The sequence below is a fragment of the Bos mutus genome, chromosome 11 (assembly GCF_027580195.1).
Source record: "Bos mutus isolate GX-2022 chromosome 11, NWIPB_WYAK_1.1, whole genome shotgun sequence".
Classification (NCBI taxonomy): Eukaryota; Metazoa; Chordata; class Mammalia; order Artiodactyla; family Bovidae; genus Bos; species Bos mutus.
The window spans coordinates 31671953-31696884 of record NC_091627.1 but is presented as its reverse complement, the minus strand read 5'-3'; the positions used below and the strand labels follow the sequence as shown (position 1 = coordinate 31696884).

Sequence of the window (24932 nt, the reverse complement as noted above, 5' to 3'; positions counted from 1 at the left end):
TTGAGGAGGGGGAAATGGAGAGTGGACAGTGATTACTAGCATGGGGTTTCTTTTTAGGGTGATGAAAAAAGAAATATTTTGGAATTAATGTGCTGATGGTTGTATAACTCTGTGAATACACTAAAAAATTATGAATTGTATACTTTAAAGGAGTAAATTTTATGGTAAGTTAATTTTATTTTAATAAAACTTTAATTAAAAAATAAAGCTGTTATTTTTCTTAAAAATTTAAACACAAGGATAGTCACGTATTTTTTTATAGTGGGAGACTTAAGACATAATCAAATCACCAACAACTAGGTGTATATATATAAATTATGGCTCATCATTGTAACAAAATAATATACAGATATATTCAAGTATTTTAAGATAAAGTCAAAATACTTTTTAAAATATATGCACAATTATGTATAAATCTATGGACAGAAAGTGCCAAAATGAAATTCAACAGAAATGTTAATAGCAGTAATACTTCTGCTATTACTTCTGGGTAATGAAATTGTGGGTGATTTTCAAGTTTTTATAAATATATAATATAAAACACTACAGGGCAATGGAAATCACAATTTAACAACTATAAAGATCTTTAAACATAATTATTAAATAACAAGTAGGATGTGATGTGGTATTAAGTAACACTTGGCAAAGTGAATTAATTTGTCAGATTTTGGTTGATCAGAATTCACATTCCTGACCCTTCAAGATTATAGCTGTGGTTCTCTTAAGTAAACCCATCTTATGAAAAGTCTGAATTTAAAAGAGAAAAAGTATTTTTGAATGTGTAAGGATGTGTGAACAACATTAAAAAGGAATCTTCCAAATGAAACATCTAAAATATCCTTCTGCTAACAAAGACTGCTTACCCTTTTTTGATGGAGTTCAGAAACTGTTGACTTGCACCATCAGAGTAACTTCTGAAGTCATCATTGACAGTGAATCCATTTTTCCATAATTTTATACTTACATCTACCTGCAAAGCAGTAAGAAACAAAATGTATAATGTTAATCAATAAAATGTACTAGTTTAAAAATCCTTTGAAAATTTCTTCTATCAATATATATTTTATGTATCAATCTTTTCTTTAAAATTGGGATAGAATTGACATATAACATTGTATTAGTCTTACAAGTACAACATAGTGACTTGATGTATGTATATATTGCAAAATGATTACAGAATGAGTATAATTAACATCCATTACACAGTTAAAAAATTTTAAATATACCATTCTTAAGAGCTAGCTTCAAATATAAAATATCAAAAATTATAATGTTCATGTATAATCTAGTTCATAATGAATAATATTTTAAAGTAAGTCATTAATCATTTTCTTTAGGAGAACTCATTTGGAAGAATATCCTGTGCTCTATCTCAGAGGGCACTAATGCTGTCTCGTCAGAACAGACTTCTCAACAGCTAGAGAAATCTGAAACGACTTGAACATTAGACTTTGAACATTAAAAATAAAAATGGGGGAAAAACAACTAAGAGTAATTAATAGCTATTCCTTCAAATGTAATCTATCAGTTTGGACTTCCTGGGTGGCTCAGTGATAAAGAATCTGACTGCCAACGCAAGAGAGACGGATTGATCCCTGATTCGGGAAGATCCCACATGCTGTGGAATAACTCAGGCTGTGCACCACAACTATCGAGCCCGTGCTCTAGAACTGGGGAGCCGCAACTACCGAAGCCTGCATGCCCTAGAGCCAGTGCTTCACAAGAGAAGCCACTGCAATGAGAAGCCTGTGCGCCGCACCTAGACAGTACCCCTTGCTCACCACAACTAGAGAAAGGTCTGCGCGGCATTGAAGACCCAGCACAGGCAAAAATAAATAAATAAGTAAAATTATTAAAAAAAAAAACAAAAACACAATAATTTGCTTAAAAAAAGAACTGTCAGTGTTACTGTTAGAAATATTTAATCTCTCAACATCTTCTGGATCATCTCACTTCCTTGAAGTGTCAGACTCTCTTTATATATTTTGAGGAAATGTCTGCCGAATAGCCAAGACTGAAAAATCAGTTGTCTGTAAAGCATCCTTTCCAGTAAAAACAGTACACCATGAAAAAGCAGACTGTTCAGCTTGCATCTCAAGCAACTGTACTTTTCCTTAAGATACTTCTGTATATTGCAGAAGAGTTTCACATATGTGTGTGTGTGTGTTAGTCTCTCAGTCGTGTTCAACTCTTTGCTACCCATGGACTGTAGCCTGCCAGTCTCCTTTGTCCATGGAATTCTCCAGGCAAGAATACTAGAGTGGGTTGCCATTTCCTTCTTCAGGGAATGAACCTGGGTCTCCTGCATTGCAGGCAGATTTTTTACTGTCTGAGCCACCAGGGAAGCCTCATTTTATGTATATACTTCATATTTTATTATACAGAAAGTTAGTAAGATAGGTTATTGATGGGTTAGGATTTAATGGAATCTCTAAGTTTCACTGCTCTATCAAGGACATTCTTAATTTTTTTTTTTTTTTTTGGACATTCTTAATTGAAACCAATGTTTTTCACCCCCTGCAAGTGCAAAGAAAAGAGTAGAGTAATTACTGGTACGATGTGGTGCTGTGTGGTGCCACAGCCTCAGTTCCTCCTGAGGTGCCAGTTTTGTTGACCATTGCTTTTGCAATATCAGTGCAAACTCAATACAGTGAAAAAAGTAAATAGTATCTTACTATTAGTACAAAAGCTGAGCGCAGAAGAATTGATACTTTTGAACTGTGGTGTTGGAGAAGACTCTTGAGAGTCCCTTGGACTGCAAAGAGGTCCAACCAGTCCATCCTAAAGGAGCTCAGTCCTGGGTGTTCATTGGAAGGACTGATGCTAAAGCTGAAACTCCAATACTTTGGCCACCTCATGCGAAGAGCTGACTCATTGAAAAAGACCCTGATGCTGGGAGGGATTGGGGGCAGGAGGAGAAGGGGATGACAGAGGATGAGATGGCTGGATGGCATCACCGACTCGATGGACATGAGTTTGAGTGAACTCCAGGAGTTGGTGATGGACAGGGAGGCCTGGATTGCTGCGATTCACGGGGTCGCAAAAAGTTGGACACAACTGAACTGAACTGATTAGTACGAAAACAATTTTGACCTCTAAAGGTCCATATTTGAGAAATATCAGGAGAGAAAAGATTTATGGACTCTTACCTGTTTCTTTTGTTCAGTGGGAGACAAACACTTGGCACCAACCTTCTGAGCTTCCTCAAAAAGGCTGTCGACAAAATATTCACAATTTTTTTGTTGACTATCACTAAGAGGTTGGTGGTCAGATCCTGTTTCACAAACCCTACACACAAACAGACACAAAAAGAAGAAGCATTACTGACCACTAATTCTCTAAAAGTTTACATAAATTGCTCTGGTTAAGGGATATAACACTGAGACTCTACCTCCATGTCTGCAGTCAGAGATCCTATTTCAAATTAAGATAGTAGATATATACCCTTGGGAAAAAGGCATTAACCCTTTTGGTCCAGAGCAGAGCTTTCTCAACTTCAGTCCATTGACACTTGGGGAGAGATAATTCTTTGTTGAGCTAGCTGGCCCATCCATTGTAGGAGGTTCAGCAGTGTCTGTGAGCAGTAGCGAGCACATCCCTCTACATTCCAGTTTTATAATAAAAAACACCTTCAGACAATGCCAGAGGACCCCTGGGGGTGGGATGGGTACATCTTGCCATGTGGAAAAACTACCGGTCCAAAGTGAAAAAAATATATGTTCTTTGTAAAGGTCTCAAAATGGCTTTAACAGGAGTTACTGTGTATTTTTGGTAACAGAGAGCACTCTTGAAATGAAAGGTGATAATGTGTGAAGAACAGTCATAATCATAGCTTTGCCCCTTTGTGCACTTCAGAATAAAATTTCCCACTCAAGACTTTCATTTGTAGTGGTTTAATACTCTACTGGGTTTTTTTCTTTCTTAGTAAATTGAGATATAACTGACATATAACATTATTTTAGGTTCAGAAATATAGCGTAATGATTCAATGTTTGTATATTCTGCAGAATGATCATCACAGCAAGTCTTAATTCATAGTTAACATCCATCACTATGCACAGCAACAGAATTTTTCTCCTTGTGATGAGAACTTTTAAGATTTACTCTTAGTAAATATGCAATACATTATGATTAACTACAGTTGCCATAACGCACGTGACATCCCATGACTTACGAATATTTATAACTGGAAGGCTGTGCCTTTTGACCACCTTCCTCCATCCTTTTCTGCCCACCCCAACTACCATTCGTCTGTGTATGCATCTGTGTTTATATTTTGTCATATAAGAAATATCACCTAAGATTTTGTTTGACAAAAACTTCTAAAGCACATAGAAAATTTATAAATGTACTGAGATATAACTTCTCAGGTTTCATAAATGATAACACTTTTACAGCTCTTACACTGTGTAGGATCTACAAGGCAGCTACTCTTATCTGCATTTTACAGACAAGGAAATGAGTCATGAAGAGGTTAACATGTTAAGAGATTAAGTTACATGTTAGACGTTACACAGCTAGTAAGTGGCAGAAACAGAATTCGAACTCTGTTAATCTATCTTCCAAGTCTATGCTCCTAGCCATGATGCATTATAAAGCCTCTGTTAATAGCTAATATTTATTAAGCATTTATCAATAAATGATAGGAACTATTCTAAGTACTTTACACACGTTATCTCATTCAATCTTCATGTTGACCTAAAAGGCACATATTGATTTTATCCTCACCTAATAGATAAAGAAAAAGCTTAAGCAATTTGCCCACAATGACAAAGCCATTGGAGGCAGCTACTGGAGGCAGCTACTGGAGGCAGCTATTGGAGGCAGAGCTGGAAACTGAACTCAGGCCTCTAATGTCCCTACTCTTAATCACTGTGCTAGATTGTCTCTTACGGGCAATGTTTCAATTTAGGTATATTCTTTTAGGAATTACTCTTCTAGGTAATTCTCTTTATAAATACTCTTAAGACAATCTATATGATGTCTTAGTATCACTACCTATCTAACAGGGTTGTTGTCAAGATTAAATGTGATGCACTTAGAGGCTTATTTACACCTGGTATATAGTACTGTGCATACTAGTACACATGTTGGCACACAGTAAGCTCTCAAATATTAGACAATAATATCTTTTCAACCACTTTATGCTTTTTGGTATTTGTTCCTTCTGTTCAGAAAGCAGTGTATAGTTAATTACTAGGTACAAAGCAAATAAACCTGAGCATCCAGTGTAGCTGAAGTTTTACAAGTCCTTTAACCCAAGTCATCCAAACATTTATTGACTACCTACTATGCTGGGTGGGCAAGACACACAGATGAATAACAAATAGTTTAGGCTTTTTTATTGTTGTTTGTGTGTGTGTTTTTTTTTTTTTTTTTTTTCTTTTTTTGGCCATAACACATGGCTTATAGGATCTTAGTTCACAGATCTGAAACTGAATTCAGACTGAACCTGGGCCTTTGGCAGTGAGAGCAGAGTCCTAATCACTGCAATGCCATGGAATTCCCTAATCTAGGCTTTTAAGAGGTTCAGAGTACAATGTGTTGGAGATGCACACCTACAAATTAGATTAAATTAGAGCAAATGGATCAATTCCTTGAAAAGCACAATCTACCAAAACTCACATGAGGGGGAATAGAGAATATGAATAGGCTTACATGTGATAAAGAAATTGAATCAGGGAATTTCAGCGTGGCAAAAAGAAAAAAAAAATCAGTAAATGATAATCTTCCAAAACAGAAAGCACCAGGCACAGATGACTTCGCTGGTGAGTTCTATCAAACACTTGAAGAAGAACTGATACCAGTTCTCTACAATCTCTCACAGAAAATAAAAGCAGAAGGGAATACTTCTAACTCATTCTATGATGACAGCATTACCTAAATAGTAGAACCAGATAAAGACATTACAAGAAAAGAAAACTATAGGAAAAACTCTCAAGTATAAATGCAAAATCCTCAATAAAATACTAGCATTTTGAATCCAATAATACGTAAAATTGTACACCACAACCAAGCAGGACTGCAAGGAGATCCAACCAGTCCATTCTGAAGGAGATCAGCCCTGGGATTTCTTTGGAAGGAATGATGCTAAAGCTGAAACTCCAATACTTTGGCCACCTCATGCGAAGAGTTGACTCATTGGAAAAAGACTCGGATGCTGGGAGGGATTGGGGCAGGAGGAGAAGGGGACGACAGAGGATGAGATGGCTGGATGGCATCACCAACTCGATGGATGTGAGTTTGAGTGAACTCCAGGAGTTGGTGATGGATAGGGAGGCCTGGCGTGCTGTGATTCATGGGGTCACAAAGAGTCGGACACGACTGAGCGACTGAACTGAACTGAACTGAAGACTGGTTCAACATTAGAAAATCAATTAATGTAATCCACCACATTGACATACTAAAGAAAATTCATATGATCATATCAACAGAACACCTATTCATGATTAAAAACTCAGCAAATTAGGAATACAGAGGAACTCTCTCAACCTAATGTCATACTTAGTGATGAGAAACAAGATGCTTTTCTCCTAAGATTAGGACCAAAACAAGGATGCCCCTTTTCACCACTCCTCTTCAATGCCATGTTGGAAACCCTAGCTAAACCAGTAAGACAAAGAAAGGAAACAAAAAAATACACAGATCAGAAAGGAAGCAAAATTGTCTTTGTTTGCAGATAACAAGACTTACACAGAAAGGATTTACATAGAAAATCCAAAAGAATCAACAACAACAAAAAACTCTTGGAACAATAAGCAGTTGTAGCAAAGTTGCAGGACATAAATTTTAATATACAAGAGTCAGTGCTTTCTTGTATACCAACAATTAACTACTGGTATGTGGGATTAAAAATGCAACATTACACACATTAGCACCATTTGTCAAATTCCATAGAACTGTATAAAACAAAGAATAGACCCAAATGTAAACTCTAGTTAAAAATAAAATACAGACAGACAACTTTATTTCATCTTTGTTTTCTACTCTATCATCCTTTCCCTCACTTGTCATTATCCATTTATGATGCAACTATCAACACCCTGTTTTGTAACTCTGAAACTAGATTATCAAAGCTGTATTGGCTAAGAGTCATGAAGTCTTAGGGATTTCTCTAGTAACAAAAAGTACAAAAACTTAATATAGCTTTTTGTATAGACATCTTACTAATTATTTAACGTTTATGTCATCACTGACTCAATGGACATGAGTCTGAGCAAGCTCTGGGAGTTGGTGATGGATAGGGAGGCCTGGCTTGCTACAATCTGTGGGGTCGCAGAGTCGGACACGACTGAGCAACTGATCAGATCAGATCAGTCGCTCAGTCGTGTCCGACTCTTTGCGACCCCATGAATCGCAGCACGCCAGGCCTCCTGAACTGAACTGAAATTTAAAGTACTGATTACATGCTACAACATTATGAAGCTTGAAAACATTATGCTAAATCAAAGTTAGTCACAAAAGACCACACATTCTCTGATTCCAGATATATGAAATGCCCAGAATAAGCAAATCCAGAGATTCAGAGAACATATTAGTGGTTGTCAGGGGTAGGACACAGGAGAATGGGTAATGATTGCTAATAGGTATGGGGTTCTCTCTGGGGTGATATAAATGTTATAAAACTGACTGGTTTAACAATCCTACAAATGTACTAAAAACCACTGAATTGTATACTTTAAATGGATGAATTTAAAGTATTATGGTATGTAAATAATGTCTCCATAAAACTGTGAGAAGAGGTCCTAAGTTAATTTTTAAAATCATTCAACTTATTTCTGTGTAGAAAAGCGTTAACAGAGCAGGCCTGATGACTGCTATTCTTTGAAAGCCTTGTTCACGCTCCTCATGAGAGTCTGGAATTTTAATATGTGCCCCCACTATAAGCCCTAGGCTCATTTCCAGTGAACTTCCCTAGTAGACATCTCATATGTGCTGTCATGACTTATTACTGGAGGAATGAAGCATGCGTCCTGCTGCATCCACTGGGTGAGGACTCTTGGGAGCTTATGTCTGGTTTCCCCTGGACATCACCCCATGGAAAATGTCCTTTCTTTGCAAAATCGTAGTCATTAGTATGACTGTATGCTGAATCCTGTGATTCCTCTAAGCAATCATCACAGTTGGAGGTGGTTTTAGAGGCTCCTGACACAACCTCACAATTCTACAGTTAGTATCAGATATTTCTTTGAGCCCCTTTTTTGGGGCGGGGGAGGCAAGAATATGGAGTGGGTTGCCATTCCCTTCTCCAGGAGATCTTCCTGACCCAGGTATTGAACCCGGGTCTCCCGCATTGTAGGCAGACGCTTTACCGTTTGAGCCACCAGGTGCAGGAGGGCCGAGAGAAGCTACTCCACGTTCAAGGTCAGAAGGGGCGGTTGTGAGGAGATAACCCCTCATCTAAGGTAAGGAGCAGCAGCTGCGCTTTGCTGGAGCAGCCAAAAAGAGATACCCCACGTCCAACGTAAGAGAAACGCAAGTAAAACGGTAGGTGTTGCAAGAGGGCATCAGAGGGCAGACACACTGAAACCACAATCACAGAAAACTAGTCAATCTAATCACACTAGGACCACAGCCTTGTCTAACTCAATGAAACTAAGCCATGCTTTGTGGGGCCACCCAAGACGGGCGGGTCATGGTGGAGAGGTCTGACAGAATGTGGTCCACTGGAGAAGGGAATGGCAAACCACTTCAGTATTCTTGCCTTGAGAACCCCATGAAGAGTATGAAAAGGCGAAACGATAGGATACTGAAAGAGGAACTTCCCAAGTTGGTAGGTGCCCAATATGCTACTGGAGATCAGTGGAGAAATAACTCCAGAAAGAATGAAGGGATGGAGCCAAAGCAAAAACAATACCCACTTGTGGATGTGACTGGTGATAGAAAAAAGGTCCGATGCTGTAAAGAGCAATACTGCATAGGAACCTGGAATGTCAGGTCCATGAATCAAGGCAAATTGAAGTGGTCAAACAAGAGATGGCAAGAGTGAATGTCGACATTCTAGGAATCAGCGAACTAAAATGGACTGGAACGGGTGAATTTAACTCAGATGACCATTATATCTACTACTGCGGGCAGGAATCCCTTAGGAGAAATGGAGTAGCCATCATGGTCAACAAGAGTCCGAAATGCAGTACTTGGATGCAATCTCAAAAAAGACAGAATGATCTCTGTTCATTTCCAAGGCAAACCATTCAATATCACAGTAATCCAAGTCTATGCCCCAACCAGTAACGCTGAAGAAGCTGAAGTTGAATGGTTCTATTAAGACCTACAAGATCTTTTAGAACTAACACCCAAAAAAGATGTCCTTTTCATTATAGGGGACTGGAATGCAAAAGTAGGAAGTCAAGAAACACCTTGAGTAACAGGCAAATTTGGCCTTGGAATACGGAATGAAGCAGGGCAAAGGCTAATAGAGTTTTGCCAAGAGAACACACTGGTCATAGCAAATACCCTCTTCCAACAACACAAGAGAAGACTCTACACATGGACATCACCAGATGGCCAACACCGAAATCAGATTGATTATATTCTTTGCAGCCAAAGATGGAGAAGCTCTATACAGTCAGCAAAAACAAGACCGGGAGCTGACTGTGGCTCAGATCATGAACTCCTTATTGCCATATTCAGACTTAAATTGAAGAAAGTAGGGAAAACCACTAGACCATTCAGGTATGACCTAAATCAAATCCCGTATGATTATGTTCTCAGTGGAAGTGAGAAATAGATTTAAGGGACTAGATCTGATAGAGTTTCACAGATGTTTGTGACATTGTACAGGAGACAGGGATCAAGACCATCCCCATGGAAAAGAAATGCAAAAAAGCAAAATGGCTGTCTGGGGAGGCCTTACAAATAGCTGTGAAAAGAAGAGAAGCGAAAAACAAAGGAGAAAAGGAAAGACAGAAGCATTTGAATGCAGAGTTCCAAAGAATAGCAAGGAGGGATAAGAAAGCCTTCCTCAGTGATCAATGTAAACAAATAGAGGAAAACAACAGAATGGGAAAAAGTATAGATCTCTTCAAGAAAATTAGAGATACCAAGGGAACATTTCATGCAAAGATGGGTTCGATAAAGGACAGAAATGGTATGGGCCTAACAGAAGCAGAAGATATTAAGAAGAGGTGGCAAGAATACACAGAAGAACTGTATAAAAAAGATCTTCACGACCCAGATAATCACGATGGTGTGATCACTCACCTAGAGCCAGACATCCTGGAATGTGAAATCAAGTGGGCCTTAGAAAGCATCACTACAAACAAAGCTAGTAGAGGTGATGGAATTCCAGTTGAGCTATTTCAAATCTGGAAAGATGATGCTGTGAAAGTGCTGCACTCAATATGCCAGCAACTTTGGAAAACTCAGCAGTGGCCACAGAACTGGAAAAGGTCAGTTTTCATTCCAATCCCAAAGAAAGGCAATGCCAAAGAATACTCAGACTACCGCACAATTGTACTCATCTCACATGCTACTAAAGTAATGCTCAAAATTCTCCAAGCCAGGGTTCAGGAATACGTGAACCATGAACTTCCAGATGTTCAAGCTGGTTTTAGAAAAGGCAGAGGAACCAGAGATTAAATTGCCAACATCCGCTGGATCATGGAAAAAGCAAGAGAGTTCCAGAAAAACATCTATTTCTGCTTTATTGACTATGCCAAAGCCTTTGACTGTGTGGATCACAATAAACGAAAGAGATGGGAATACCAGACCACCTAACCTGCCTCTTGAGAAACCTAATGCAGGTCAGGAAGCAACAGTTAGAACTGGACGTGGAACAAGACTGGTTCCAAATAGGAAAAGGAGTACGTCAAGGCTGTATATTGTCACCCTGCTTATTTAACTTCTATGCAGAGTACATCATGAGAAACACTGGGCTGGAAGAAGCACAAGCTGGAATCAAGATTGCCGGGAGAAATATCAATAACCTCAGATATGCAGATGACACCACCCTTATGGCAGAAAGTGAGGAACTAAAAAGCCTCTTGATGACAGTGAAAGAGGAGAGTGAAAAAGTTGGCTTAAAGCTCAACATTCAGAAAACGAAGATCATGGCATCTGGTCCCATCACTTCATGGGAAATAGATGGGGAAACAGTGGAAACAGTGTCAGACTTTATTTTTGGGGGCTCCAAAATCACTGCAGATGGTGACTGCAGCCATGAAATTAAGATGCTTACTCGTTGGAAGGAAAGTTATGACCAACCTAGATAGCATATTCAAAAGCAGAGACATTACTTTGCCAACAAAGGTCCGTCTAGTCAAGGCTATGGTTTTTCCAGTAGTAATGTATGGATGTGAGAGTTGGACTGTGAAGAAAGCTGAGCATCGAAGAATTGATGCTTTTGAACTGTGGTGTTGGAGAAGACTCTTGAGAGTCCCTTGGACTGCAAGGAGATCCAACCAGTCCATTCTGAAGGAGATCAGTCCTGGGTGTTCCTTGGAAGGACTGATGCTAAAGCTGAAACTCCAATACTTTGGCCACCTCATGCGAAGAGCTGACTCATTGGAAAAGACTCTGATGCTGGGAGGGATTGGGGGCAGGAGGAGAAGGGGATGACAGAAGATGACATGGCTGGATGGCATCACTCTCTTGATGGACATGAGTTTGTATGAACTCTGGGAGCTGGTGATGGACAGGGAGGCCTGGCATGCTGCAATTCATGGGGTCGTAAAGAGTCGGACACGACTGAGCAACTGAACTGAACTGATCAGATATTTACATGAAATAATAAATCCTCCAGTGAAAAAATAACAATATTTGGTATAGAAAGTGTGCACAAAACATGTTAATATAAACACTTATTTATCTTTTTAAATGGACTATGAATGAAAGGTGCTTACATCTTTGAATATTTAAGACAAAAAGAACGTAATACAAAACTAAATATTTCATCTCAGATAAGGGAGAATAAAGAACTCTATACTAATAAGAACCACAAACTTTACATCTACAATTTATTGGGTGCCTGCTACGTGTTAATACTATACTCAGTGTTTTGAATTGGCTAATTCTCACAAAACTTTTCAGATATCTATGTATGCCCCCTCCCCTTTTAGAGGAGATATTGAAGCTCAAAGAATCTAAGTCGCTCAAAGGCCAGAGAAGTAGTAGAAGACAGAGATGAGATTCAAAGTTGGGTTTATTTGACTCCAAAGTCATTATATTTCCACTATGACTCCAAGACAGTATAACATGAGGGGCTAATGAAGTAAACAGTTACTTTAATTTTTCAGTTACATAACAGAAATAATATGTGAGCAGAAAGAAATTTAACACTTTTCAAAAAACTAATCACAAAAATATTTAGAAACTTCACTAAAAATCCATTTAATGCGAGTACAGCAAAAAATACCAACTTTTAAATACTTTACTCATAGATACTTAACAAATAATCATAATGAAAATATACTAAATAAGTGAACTGTGATAAAAATAAAGATAGTACAAAGAAAATGCATTACTCAACTTACCATTCTTCCTTTATACTTTCAAGATTATCTACTTCTTTCATTCTCTTTTGTTTTACTGTAAAAGGAAAAGCTAAAGTTTTTAATACAGTATTTTAAATAAATTCATTCCCCCATATGTACTAATATTTTTGAAGCTATTATACACTCCTAAAATAGCACTAAAGAGGTCTTAAGAACAAATGACCAGACTCAAAGCTGTCACTTTCACCTACAGTAAAGCAATAGTAAAAAGTAAATTCAGGATTTGGATAATCTTCTGATAAAGAAAGATTTTGTAAATATTATGATGAAAAATAATGTACCTTTTGATTTAATAACAAACAAAAGCGAATGTAAACATTTCATTCAACTTCCAATAGTAACAAAATATGAAATCAGTATAAACTCATTCTCACAATTTCAGGAGAAAGCAAACTGACCATGTTATATCTTTTGACCCTGATCTTCCAGATTTCTGGAAACTTAAAAGACCAACAATGTAAGCTATATACAAAAAATATGTCTACCACAGCTGTTTTTCATCAGGAAAAATTGAAAATGCAGTAAGTGGTCATGATATAGTTGCTTGATGGGACACTGTGCTGTGCTTAGTCATCAGTCATGTCTGCCTCTTTGCGACCCTGTGGATTATAGCCCACCAGGTTCCTCTGCCCCTGGGGATTCTCCAGGCAAGAATACTGGAGTGGGTTGCCATGCCCTTCTCCAGGGGATCTTCTCAATCCAGGGATTGAACCCAGGTCTCCCACATTGCAGGTGGATTCTTTACCATCTGAGCCACCAGGGAAGCCCAAGAATACTGGAGTGGGTAGCCTATCCCTTTTCCAGCAGATCTTCTTGACCTAGGAATCAAACCGGGGTCTCCTGCATTTCAGTAGGATTCTTTACCAGCTGAGCTACCAGGGAAGCCCTGATGGGATATTATGTATCCCTCAAAAATAATTATGAAGAAAAAGATACCATATAAGTGAAAAATATAGGAAATAAAAATTTCAGCAAAAATTGAATATGAAAAAATGGAGAGAAACAAGAATGAAAATAGTTATTTTTGGCAGGTAATAAAATTGTGGATTATTTCTTTCTTTTCCAAACTTTCTGCAATATTCTTGCCTTTACAACAAAAATGATGTAAGAAATAAGCACAGAAATCATGGGCATTCTGGTGAGTCCAGTGGCTAACACTCCAAGCTCCCAATGCAGGGGGCCCAGGTTTGACCCTAAGGCAAGGAACTAGATTCTACATGCTACAACTCAGAGTTGACACACTGCAGCTAAGGGTATGCTGCACCTAAAGAACCTGCATGCTGCAACTAAGACTTGGTGCTGCTGCTGCTGCTGCTGAGTCGCTTCAGTCGTGTCTGACTCTGTGCGACCCCAGAGATGGCAGCCCACCAGGCTACCCCGTCCCTGGGATTCTCCAGGCAAGAACACTGGAGTGGGTTGCCATTTCCTTCTCCAATGCATGAAAGTGAAAAGTGAAAGTGAAATAAATTAAAAAAAAAATTTTAAAAACAACAAATTGATTTTTAAAATAATAAACAAGTCAATGCTTAAAACAATCCAAGCCATCTGCCCTTTGAGAAGTACTGGAAGCAAGGTTACACTAGATAAGTATACCAAAAACTCACACCGTGGTTTCTAAATACAATTTTCCTTAAAAAGGGAATCATGGCTCCTTAGAGAAAATGTTGATTACACAGGCAGAGAAAGAACAAATGAAACTGAAACATACTGCTCCAGAAAGTAAGATGGTGCTCAGTGAATGATGAAGACATAAAAGGACACTGAAACTACATGAAGAGGCTCCCACTGGACCAATCTGGGAAATGGAACATCAAAGTAAATGATGATACTAATGGATCATACTCATTGAATACAACAAAAACCCATGAGGAATCCATACTATTATTACAGATCTAAAAACAAACAAAAAAAATCAGGAAAAGATGGACTTGTAAATAAACTCAACAGTCATATGGAGTCACCATTACAAAAATAAATTCTAGATATATCCAAGATTTAAAATTAAAAAATTGAACTTGGCTGACATATATAAACTACTACATATAATACAGGTAACTAATAAGAACCTACTGAATAGCACATGGAACCCCATTCAATACTGCAATGACCTATATGAGAACAGACTCGAAAGAAGAGTTACATATATATAACTGACTCACTATGCTGCACAGCAGAAACTATCAGTAACACAACATTGTAAATAATTATACTCCAGTAAACCACCCTCCCCACCCCCACTCCCAAAATGCACTCGAGGGTGATGTCAGCAAAATGAGAGAACAGGCAGTTGCAAGCTCCTATCTCCACAGAAACACTGAAAGATAAGCAGAAACTGTTAGGAACAACTTAGTCAGAACTCTGGAAAGCAGTCAAAGGTTTGCAGCTATCAAGTGAATGATAGAAAAATACAACTTAAAAACAGCAGGGAAAACAAACCAATTCAAAACTGGGCAAAGGATGTGAACAGACATTTCTCCAAAAGATATATGAACAGCCAATCAGCACATGAAAAAGATGCTCAACATCACTAGTTACAATCAGATACCACTTTATACATATTAGAATAGTTATTATTTAATAAAACAAAAATAGTAAGCATTGACAGGGATGTGGAGAGGTTACAGCCCTGGAACCCTGCTGGTGGAAATGTACAATGGTGCAGTGGGTGTAGAAAAGAATTTGGTGGTTGAGGCATTATTCACAAAAGCCAGGAGATGGAAGCAATCCAGATGTCCACCAACAGATAAATGTCTGAACACCACGTAGTATATACACACAAAGGAATATTTGTTGTTGTTCAGCAGCTAAGTCATGTCTCCACATCTCCTGCATTGCAGGTGGATTCTTCACCACTGAGCCACAGAGGAAGCCCATAAAACCCCGTATTTACTTTTAAAAAAATTAGTTGCATTCAAAGAGAAAACATTTATATATTAGTATTGTTTTTATGAAACTATGGTATAAAGATAAAGCAGTGGGTCTCAACCAGGAGGCAACAGTGCCACTAAGAAGACATCTGGCAATGGCTGGAGGCATTTCTGGGTTGTCAAAACAACTGGGATGAAGGGTGCTCCTAATAGGTCAGGAATGCTGCTGAAAATCCTACAGTGCATAAGACAGTCCCCACAAGAAAGTATTGCCCAAAATGTCAAGTGCTAATGTTGAGAGAACCTGATATAAAGCAAAGTCAGCTTCTTTGCCAGCTGCAATGCAGCTGAATCCGCCTGCAATGCAAGAGACCCTGGTTTGGTTCCTGGGTTGGGCAGATGTGCTGGAGAAGGGAAAGCCTACCCATTCCAGTGTTTTGGCCTGAAGAATTCCATGGACTATATCATCCATGGGGTCACAAAGAGTCAGACACCATGAGCAACTTTCACTTTCTTTACCAGCTGCTCTACCAAGGAGGAGAAGGGGATGACAGAGGACGAGACGGTTGGATGGCATCATCGACTGGATGGACATGGGTTTGGGTAGACTCTGGGAGTTGGTGACGGACAGGGAGGCCTGGCGTGCTGTGATTCATGGGGTTGCAAAAAGTTGGACACGATGAACGACTGAACTGAACTGAACTACCGGGGAAGACCTCCAAGGTGCTTAGCCAAGTGCAGAGCAGGGAGGAGCCATCCTTAAAGCATCTCACTATGTTTCCCACTAATAAGTTATTATTCTCTAGCAAATTATTAATATGTTTTATCATTTCATAGTTTAAGCTATTGATAAATTGGTTTTACTTGTTCCATGAGAACAAAAGAGAACAGACCTTGCATTCAAACTATCCTGTGCTGGAATACTGGCTACATCATTTTTGAGCTTAAGAGTTGCTTAACTTCTCTAAGTACCAGTTGCCTAACTTGTAACTTGGAGATAATTGTCCTCCTAAGAAGGTTGTTCAGAGAACAAAAGAAATATCGAGACTACAGTAGTGTTATGCTCCTTTCTCTTTTCCCAGTCCCCAATTATAACCTCTGTTACAAGGACTTATAGTAAGAAACACCTTCAGACTTAGTCTCAAAGTTTTAATTTCAACATGGCTACGAAATTTCACTTTTCTTTTCACTAGATTAACTTTAAAAAACATTTGTATACTTATTGAACCTCCCACTGCTGTGTGCAAGGTACTAGTTTAGAACTAATGGTAGAAGGACAGACTCAGTATCCATTAACAGGAAGTTTACAGACTAACAAGGAAAAAAATATACTGAATTACTAATTGCAAACACAGCACAGAATTGCAAAGTAAAAACTCATTCTAGGAACCTTCCTGGTGATCCACTGGTTAAGACTCCACCTTCCAATACAGGGGACTTGGGTTTGAGCCCTAGTTAGGGAACTAAGATCCCACATGCCCTGGGGCAACTAAGCCCCTGTGCCACAGTGAAGATCCCACGTATTGCAACTAAGACCCAATGCAGCCAAATAAATAAATAAATGGTTTTGGGGGAAAAAAAAAACTTATTCTATAATGCACATAAAGTTACTATTATTTTAGGTATTTCTACCACAAATTAGTAACATGGAAATGAACCATGTAAAAATTTTATATCCATTGAGTGAGCATCTACAACCATCAGTCATGTGACATGAAAGAACCTAAGTCATGTACATACTGTATGTAGAAAATAAAAAAGCCACCTGACAAATATCGAAGTTACCAGTATGAGGCTGGGCATCAGAATGGACAGATGAACACCAGTTCCTTCATTCTGCTTCAGTTTACTTCCAATTAGTACCACTACCATCTTACATTTGTATTGTATATCACAGTTTACTAAACACCTTCTCAAATATTATTCCACTTACTCCCAACAACTGTAGTAATAAAATCAGTCAGGAGCCAGAGGAAACTCAGCTATCTGGAATGTATCCACTAAAAGGAAAATCCAGTCAAAATAAATTTAGACTACCAAGAAATGTCATCTTTTAATGTATACACTAGAATTTGAAAAGAAAAATATGCGTATTACAAATTTTACTTATTTTTAAAAACATACTACAGGCTATTTTTTTTTTTTAAGATTATGAATTTGAATCAAGATATTGTACCACTAGGCATGCTATGCAGAAACTAGTTTCTCCTTTAAGGATAAAGTCATTCAGCACAAGGGAAAAGAAACCAATGGATCACCTTTCAGCTACATCTTCTACAGAATAGGATTAAGCTGCCAAGATCAAACTATGGCCATCAGATTCAAACACTAAAAAGACAGTTATTTGTATATTTTGTGAATTCTAGTTTATTAACTATTATATATATAACAACAACAACAACAAATGAAATCTTTTGGAAAGTTTTAGCTTAGCTTAGCTGTAATCCCAGTAATGAAGAACATACATTTTTGCTCTCTTCTATTAATAGAAAAAATTGTTAAGGAGGGAGTTATATGCTCACAAGGACCACAATGATAGTGACAAAAGTAATTTCAGTGAGAAAATCCTAGGAGAAAGGTGAAACTTCTGCAAAAAAACCCTCCAGATCCCTGAGTTAGCTACTGTTTTGACACAAAGATATTCTCATTCCAGAATGGGCTCCATACTGTTATTTCCCTTGCAAAACCCATCTCAAATCTCCTTTAGAAAACCTTCCACGATTCCTCCAAAAGACATGAATATAGAATTACTAACACAACAAGGAGAGATCAATTATGTTCTCTTTGAATTTGCCCTACCTTCACAACCACAACCCTAGTGCCATCATCTCCAGGTGGTTTCCCCACATCCATTCTTGTTCCCATCCAATTCAGTTTCTACACAGGAGTCAAGGCAACATTTCTCTTTTTTTTAAGTGACGCGCAGCTTATGGGATCTTAGTTCCCAGACTGGGATCAAACCAGGCCCTCAGCAGTCAAAGTATGGAATCCTAACCACTGGACTGCCAGGGAATTCTTTTCTGTTGTTGTTTTGTTTTTTTTTTTGTCAGGGTGACCTTTTTGATTAAGATACAGATTTGATTATGAGACTTTCCTGCTTAAAACCCATCAAGACCTCCCACTACTCTTCAAATAAGATCCAAATACCTTGGATAACATGACAAGGAGTTAACTGCAATGTTCTCTCACTACATTTGAGTAGTTTGAAAGTTTTGGTATAAAAGGTTTTAAAAAAAGAAAAGAGAAAACTGGTCCCCAAACCTTAACATTATTTAAAAGGCCCCACATCATCTCTCTGGCCCAAACTAACCACAGTCCCCTCAATTCACCTGTTCTGATCACTACAGATGGTGACTGCAGCCATGAAATTAAAAGACACTTACTCCTTGGAAGGAAAGTTATGACCAACCTAGATAGCATATTCAAAAGCAGAGACATTACTTTGCCCACAAAGGTTCATCTAGTCAAGGCTATGGTTTTTCCTGTGGTCATGTATGGATGTGAGAGTTGGACTGTGAAGAAGGCTGAATGCCGAAAAATTGATGCTTTTGAACTGTGGTGTTGGAGAAGACTCTTGAGAATCCCTTGGACTGCAAGGAGATCCAACCAGTCCATTCTGAAGGAGATCAGCCCTGGGATTTCTTTGGAAGGAATGATGCTAAAGCTGAAACTCCAGTACTTTGGCCACCTCATGCGAAGAGTTGACTCATTGGAAAAGACTCTGATGCTGGGAGGGATTGGGGCAGGAGGAGAAGGGGACGACAGAGGATGAGATGGCTGGATGGCATCACTGACTCGATGGACATGAGTCTGAGTGAACTCCGGGAGTTGGTGATGGACAGGGAGGCCTGGCGTGCTGCGATTCATGGGGTCGCAAAGAGTCGTACACGACTGAGTGACTGATCTGATCTGATCTTCAGTTCCCCAAACATTCTCAAGTCTTTGTGGAACTGATTTCCTTTGCCTGGATCTTTCTTCCCTCCTTTTGAAACCGTTTTGGTGTCCTTTCTGCAGGCGGGGGTGGGGTGTGGGGTGGAGGGGGTCCGAAGAGTTCCAGTACTGGAGTCTCCTTCACCTAATATCCTACTTATCCATAATAACTGAGCTCAAAGATGACCTATTCCTAGGAAAATTTGAACTGATTTCTTCAGTCCCCGGTTACATGCTCACACAACACCATACATTTCCTTTTCAGCTTTTTTCTAGGTAGAGGATGGTTAGATAACCATCTAACCAAAGGACATGAGTTTGAGCAAACTCTGGGAGACAGCAGAGGACGGAGGAGCCTGACTTGCTGCAGTCCATGGGGTCGCAGAGTCGGATTATGACTTAGCGTCGGAAAAACGACAGTTAAGTTGATAGGCATTTACTTGCGTGATTATTCGTCTCCTCCAGTGACACTGCACAAACCTATAATGGTCACTGTCATAGCGTCAGCACTCAGCACACAATAGGTACTAAAAACATTTGAATGATAAACTTAGTAATTAGCATTAAATATTCAGTAATTAAAGTCTTCGTGTAAAGTATTTACCACACGCAGGGCTAAAAGTCAGGGCTCAATACGTAGTAGTTTCTGCCTTGCATCACTTTTGTTGTGTGCTTAATTACTCCCTCCGTCGTGCACACAATTCTTACTCATTTTTTGGATTCCACCAGTGCCTGTCTCTGGAGAAGGCAATGGCAAGCCACTCCAGTACTCCTGCCTGGCAAATCCCATGGACAGAGGAGCCTGGTGGGCTGCCGTCTATGGGGTCGCACAGAGTCGGACACGACTGAAGCGACTTAGCAGCATCAGCAGTGCCTGTCTCTAACTTTACCTTATAAACAGTCCCAAAACACACCTGAGCCACGACTATAAAATAAGGAAGCTTGATTCTCACGTCGCTTATACAATCGGTCCTATTTTACAATCCCACATTAGTAGAGGCTGCCAGTTTCTTATCTTTACTTTCAATGATCTCAGATTGAGTACGAAGAAACCAACGCTGGAAGCCACACTAACGTTCGTTATTGCTGACAAGCAACAAACTGCAAATAAAAATGGACACAGAGGAAAAAAAGAAATTAAGTAGGAAAAGAGACCATCAAGCCTACAAAATAAAAGTGAGTTTCAAGAGCCAACTAATGAAGTTACCTAAGAAAGGTCCACCCCACACAAACATGCTCTTTATTTCTGCGCTGCGAGTCTGCATTTTGAGAACAGAGAACTCGAAGTTTCCGAGCGCCCGCAGAGCGAGAAAACCACCCGGGCGCGTGCCCGGAGTCGGCGGCCCCGGAGCCGCGCCTCACCTGCGCGGGCCCCGAGTCCGCCCCGCCCGCCGCCCCACTGCGTCCTTTCGGGGTCGCGGACCGGATCTCCGACACCGAGACAAAGACCGGGCGAGGCGGCTCCGCCAGAGCCATCCAACCCATCCACCGGGCCCCGCCCGGCGGCCGGCCCAGCCCCTCACCCAGCCGAGCGCGGCGCGGCTCCGGGAAACTCACCTCCCGGTGCGGCCGCTGGAGGGGGCCGCGCCGCGCCGTCGCCTCGCGGCCTCGGTCTCAGTCCGCTCAGGGGCCGCAGTCGCCGCCGCCGCCGGGCTGGAGCCCCTCAGAGGAGGAGCACAGCCGCCCCCAGGCCCAATCGAGCTCGGCGGCCGGGCCGCTGGAACCGCGCGCGCCTCCCTCGGTCACCGTCGCCCGGCGCCGAGTACGCGCCGAGGCTGGCTCTGCGCAGACCCGAGCGCGCGCGCTCGGGGGCGGGGCTGGTGGCGGCGGTCGCTTCGGCTCGCCCAGTGGCCCGCGCCGATGGCGGCTGCCTCCTTCCTCTTGCGGACGCTGAGCTTCTTATCTCTTCATTCGGCGCGGAAAACGCAGGGAGCTAGGTGTGGGCTCACCTCAGAACTCAGCACCAACTTACCTGTGTACTTCGTCAGCCTCTGATTGAATCTGTGGAGAGATTTCCCTGCATTCTGACCATGTTGAACTTTACCTGAGACCCGAGATTCCGGAAAGCGACGGTTAAAAACACCCCCTCCCCGCCCCTTCCATCCCCCCACGACCCTTTCGTGTCCCTGGAAGGGCTGACAGCAAGAAACCACACTTCCCCCACGTGGTTTATTCAGACTCACGAATGTCCCCTTGTTTACCCATGACAAGGTCAGACATAGACCCTCCAAATCGCCGTTCTCTTTGCCTCATGATTGATTGTCTTTACTGATTGTGCCCACTGACAATCTGGACAAAATACCAGCTACCTTGTTTTGACCAAACTTAAGATTCTCTCTTTCCTCCAGGCTCCTAAAACTTGGACCCACTCTCAACCTGATCCAGCCTACAATCCCCCCTTCACCATCACTCGGAAAAGTAGGCTGACCTCCACATAAACCACCCTGATGTGCTGAGTGATCAACTGCCACCTCCACCCATCCATCCCCCTGGCCCTATGCCCAGTTCTGTGTAGTCTTTGTTCCTCCTCCCTCTCAAAGAAGGGCCCTTTTCTGTCTAACTCTGGAGGTAAATTGCAGGCCTCAGTGCGTGATAGCATTCCCTGATAGTGATGGTTGTCGCCTCAGCTACCACACCCCATTGCGGTAGTTTCTTTTCCTCTTCTTGGAATAATCCTTTCCAATAAAGTCTCTCTTTATCTAAATCCAGGACTTTTTTGTTGTTGTTGTTTTGGGACAATTGAGTGTTCTTCCCTTTGTATTTATCCTCTGGCTTTATTTCTATAGTTTCTCCACCCCCCAATCCCACCCTCATCCCTGTTGGAATAATCCTTTCAAATATAATCTCCATTTGCCTATTTGTTTTTACTTGAAAGTTTTTAGTGTTGGGATTCAAGTTGATATTGGGCTTCATCTGTAGATCCCTGCCATCCCCATGCAAGTAAAGGCACCCTGCGAATCTTTTGAACTCTTCTTCAGGTGAGCAATTCTGAGATCCTGTGGTTAGTTCAGCTTTCAAACTTGTTCTCCAGGGATCTTGTCTGTTGAAGCCACCAGTAAGGAGTTACTTTGATTCCTTAGGATAAAGAGACTTTTCTATGGATGGCCTTTATATGATGCCTCCTCTTCTTTTCCCTCTTCTTTGTCTTCTTTTTTTGGTCCCAGCACCATTTGATAACGAGAGAACACTTCCCTGGTCAAAAACCAACTGACCCTAGATGTGTTGGTTTATTTCTGGACTCAAAATTCTGGTCCATTTAGGACTTTCCTGGTGGTCCAGTGGTTAAGATTCTTCCACTGCAGGGGGCACAGGTTTGATCCCTGATCCCCCTTATCAGGGAAGTTCCACATGGCATACAATGTGACCCCCCAGAAAATTTTTGTTCCATTTATCTATATTATGCCAGTACTATTATCCATTGGGGATCCCACTGCTCACCACCTACAAAATCAGTTACATAGTCACAAATGTTGGTAGTAAATGAAAAGTGCCTTTCATCAGAATGCCAGCAATCTGAAGTGACAGTGGATTCAACATCTCCCAAAAACCACCTCTGAAGAGTCTGCTTAGTCATGAACTTTAAAAGGGAAGGAGGGCAGTAATCTCAGTTAATCATTAAGATATGGGGTCAGAGTCACCATCTCAATGGCCTGCAGGCCTGTCGACTTATTGTGATTTTCCTGTAAGTGTTATCTTCTTCACGTGGTTTGGTCGTACAATTTGGGAGATTATTTCAGGGGAAGGTAGGGAAGAGATCTGGCCACTTGTTCTTCATTTTGGTTTCTTTGATCTATGGGCAGAACCAACAAGTTAGGCAAGGTATTACCTGATTAAAGATTTGAAAGGCATGCTTGGGCCTTTCCCAAGACATGAGTAAAGCATGTGCTTAGTCCTTTAGCCCTGTCTGACTCTTTGCAACCCCATGGACTGTAACTTGCTAGGCTCCTCTGTCCATGGAATTCTCCAGGCAAGAATACTGCAGTGGGTTGCCATGCCCTTCTCCAGGGGATCTTCCTGACCCAGGGATTGAACCTGGGTCTTCCTCATTGCAGGCAGATTCTTTACCAACAAAGCCACCAGAGAGGCCCAAAAGGTTATTGAATTTTGTCAGATACTTTTCTGTGTCAGTTGAAATGATTATGTTTTTTTCCCTTCATTCTATTGTTGTTGTTATTGTTCAGTTGCTAAGTCGTGTCCAACTCTTTGTGACCCCATGGACTGAAGCATGCCAGGCTTCTCTGTCCTTCACTATCTCCTGGAATTTGCTCAAACTCATGTCCATAGAGTCAGTGATGCCATCCAACCATATCATCCTCTCCTCATGCCCTCAATTTTTCCCAGCATCAAGGTCTTTTCCAGTAAGTTGGCTCTTCACATCAGGTGGCCAAAGTATTGGAGCTTCAGCTTCAGTATCAGTCCTTCCTATGAATAGTTAGGGTTGATTTCCTTTAAAATTGACTGGTTTAATTTCTTTGCTGTCCATGACTCTCAAGAGTCTTCTCCAGCACCACAATCCAAAAGCATCAATTCTTCAGTACTTAACCTGCTTTATGGTCCATATTCATTCTATTAATTTGGTGTATTACATTCTCTTTTTTTTCAGTGCAAATCTGTTTATTGGTTTCCTATTAATCTTTTAGTTGGGCCTGGGGGACGGTGGTACTAGTACATCTGTAGTTAACCCAATAGTTTAATCTGCTTAACTATACTCAGCAAATAATCTATTTTAATGCCCTTCTATCTTGCTTATTAAAGAACAAGTTGACATCTTGGACTTGGATTTACATATACTTATCTGGTGTAATATCTAACAGATAAAGCCCATGGTCCCAAGACCATCTATCAAATAGTCCCTTTTTTCCTTAAAATTTCTAATGCTATCTTATATACCAAATCCCCATCAACACTAAGAGCTATTTCTGGGCCCTGTATTCTTGATCTGTATTCCCTTCTGCTGATCTGTTTGTTGACTTCTGTAACAATAGAACAATACTACCAATACTGCAAGATTTTTATTTTGTCTTGCTGTTTTTACCATTTTTAAGTAGGATTAATTACTTTCACAATCTTGTGTAACTAGATTGTATCCACTTTTGTAACTTGTATCCACTTCTAAAACTTATTCTTCACCCAAACAGAAAGTTTGTACCCATTTACACAATAACACCTCAATCCACTCTCAACTCCAGATTCTGATAATCTCTATTTTCTGTCTCTATGAAGTTGCGCTATTTTAGTTATCTCTTATAGATGGGATCATATAATATTTGTCCTTTCACTTAGTATAATGTTTTAAAAGTTCATCATGTTGTAGCAGGTATCAGAATCTTCCAGGAACAGGCATGGAACCCATGTCTCCTGCATTGGCAGGTGGATTCTTAACCCCTGGACCACCAAGGAAGCCCAGTCCAGTGTTAAGTAGGGTTATTTTTTGTTGTCAAGTTGTAGGGGCTTTTTATGTATTCTAGAATTTAATGCCTTATCAGATACGTGATTTCTAAACATTTCTCCTATTTTGTGGGTTGTCTTTTCATTCTTCATGGTGAAATTTAATACATGAGTTTTTAATTTTGATGAAGTTCAATTTATCTATTTTTTCTTTTTTTTTCTTATGGTTTTGACAGAAACTATTGCCAAATCA

The 24932-nt window shown here is 40.2% G+C and overlaps 1 protein-coding gene across 3 annotated transcripts in view; it reads right to left on the bottom strand.

The window, feature by feature from the left end:
* Positions 1-21073, bottom strand: part of UBXN2A (UBX domain protein 2A) — a 30997-nt gene extending 9924 nt beyond the window's left edge. Inside the window, exons 1-5 of one of the 3 annotated variants that reach the window (XM_070379187.1) lie at positions 20849-21073; positions 20182-20392; positions 12474-12528; positions 3150-3288; positions 864-970 (exon numbers count right to left, since the gene is read on the bottom strand). In XM_070379187.1, coding sequence (XP_070235288.1) covers positions 864-970; positions 3150-3288; positions 12474-12514 — 287 coding nt within the window. In that variant the 5' untranslated portion in view covers positions 12515-12528; positions 20182-20392; positions 20849-21073. The remainder of the gene's footprint in view (positions 1-863; positions 971-3149; positions 3289-12473; positions 12529-20181; positions 20393-20848) is intronic. The other 2 variants (XM_070379186.1, XM_070379188.1) reach the window with 2 other exon arrangements.
* Between the last annotated feature and the right edge of the window lie 3859 nt (positions 21074-24932).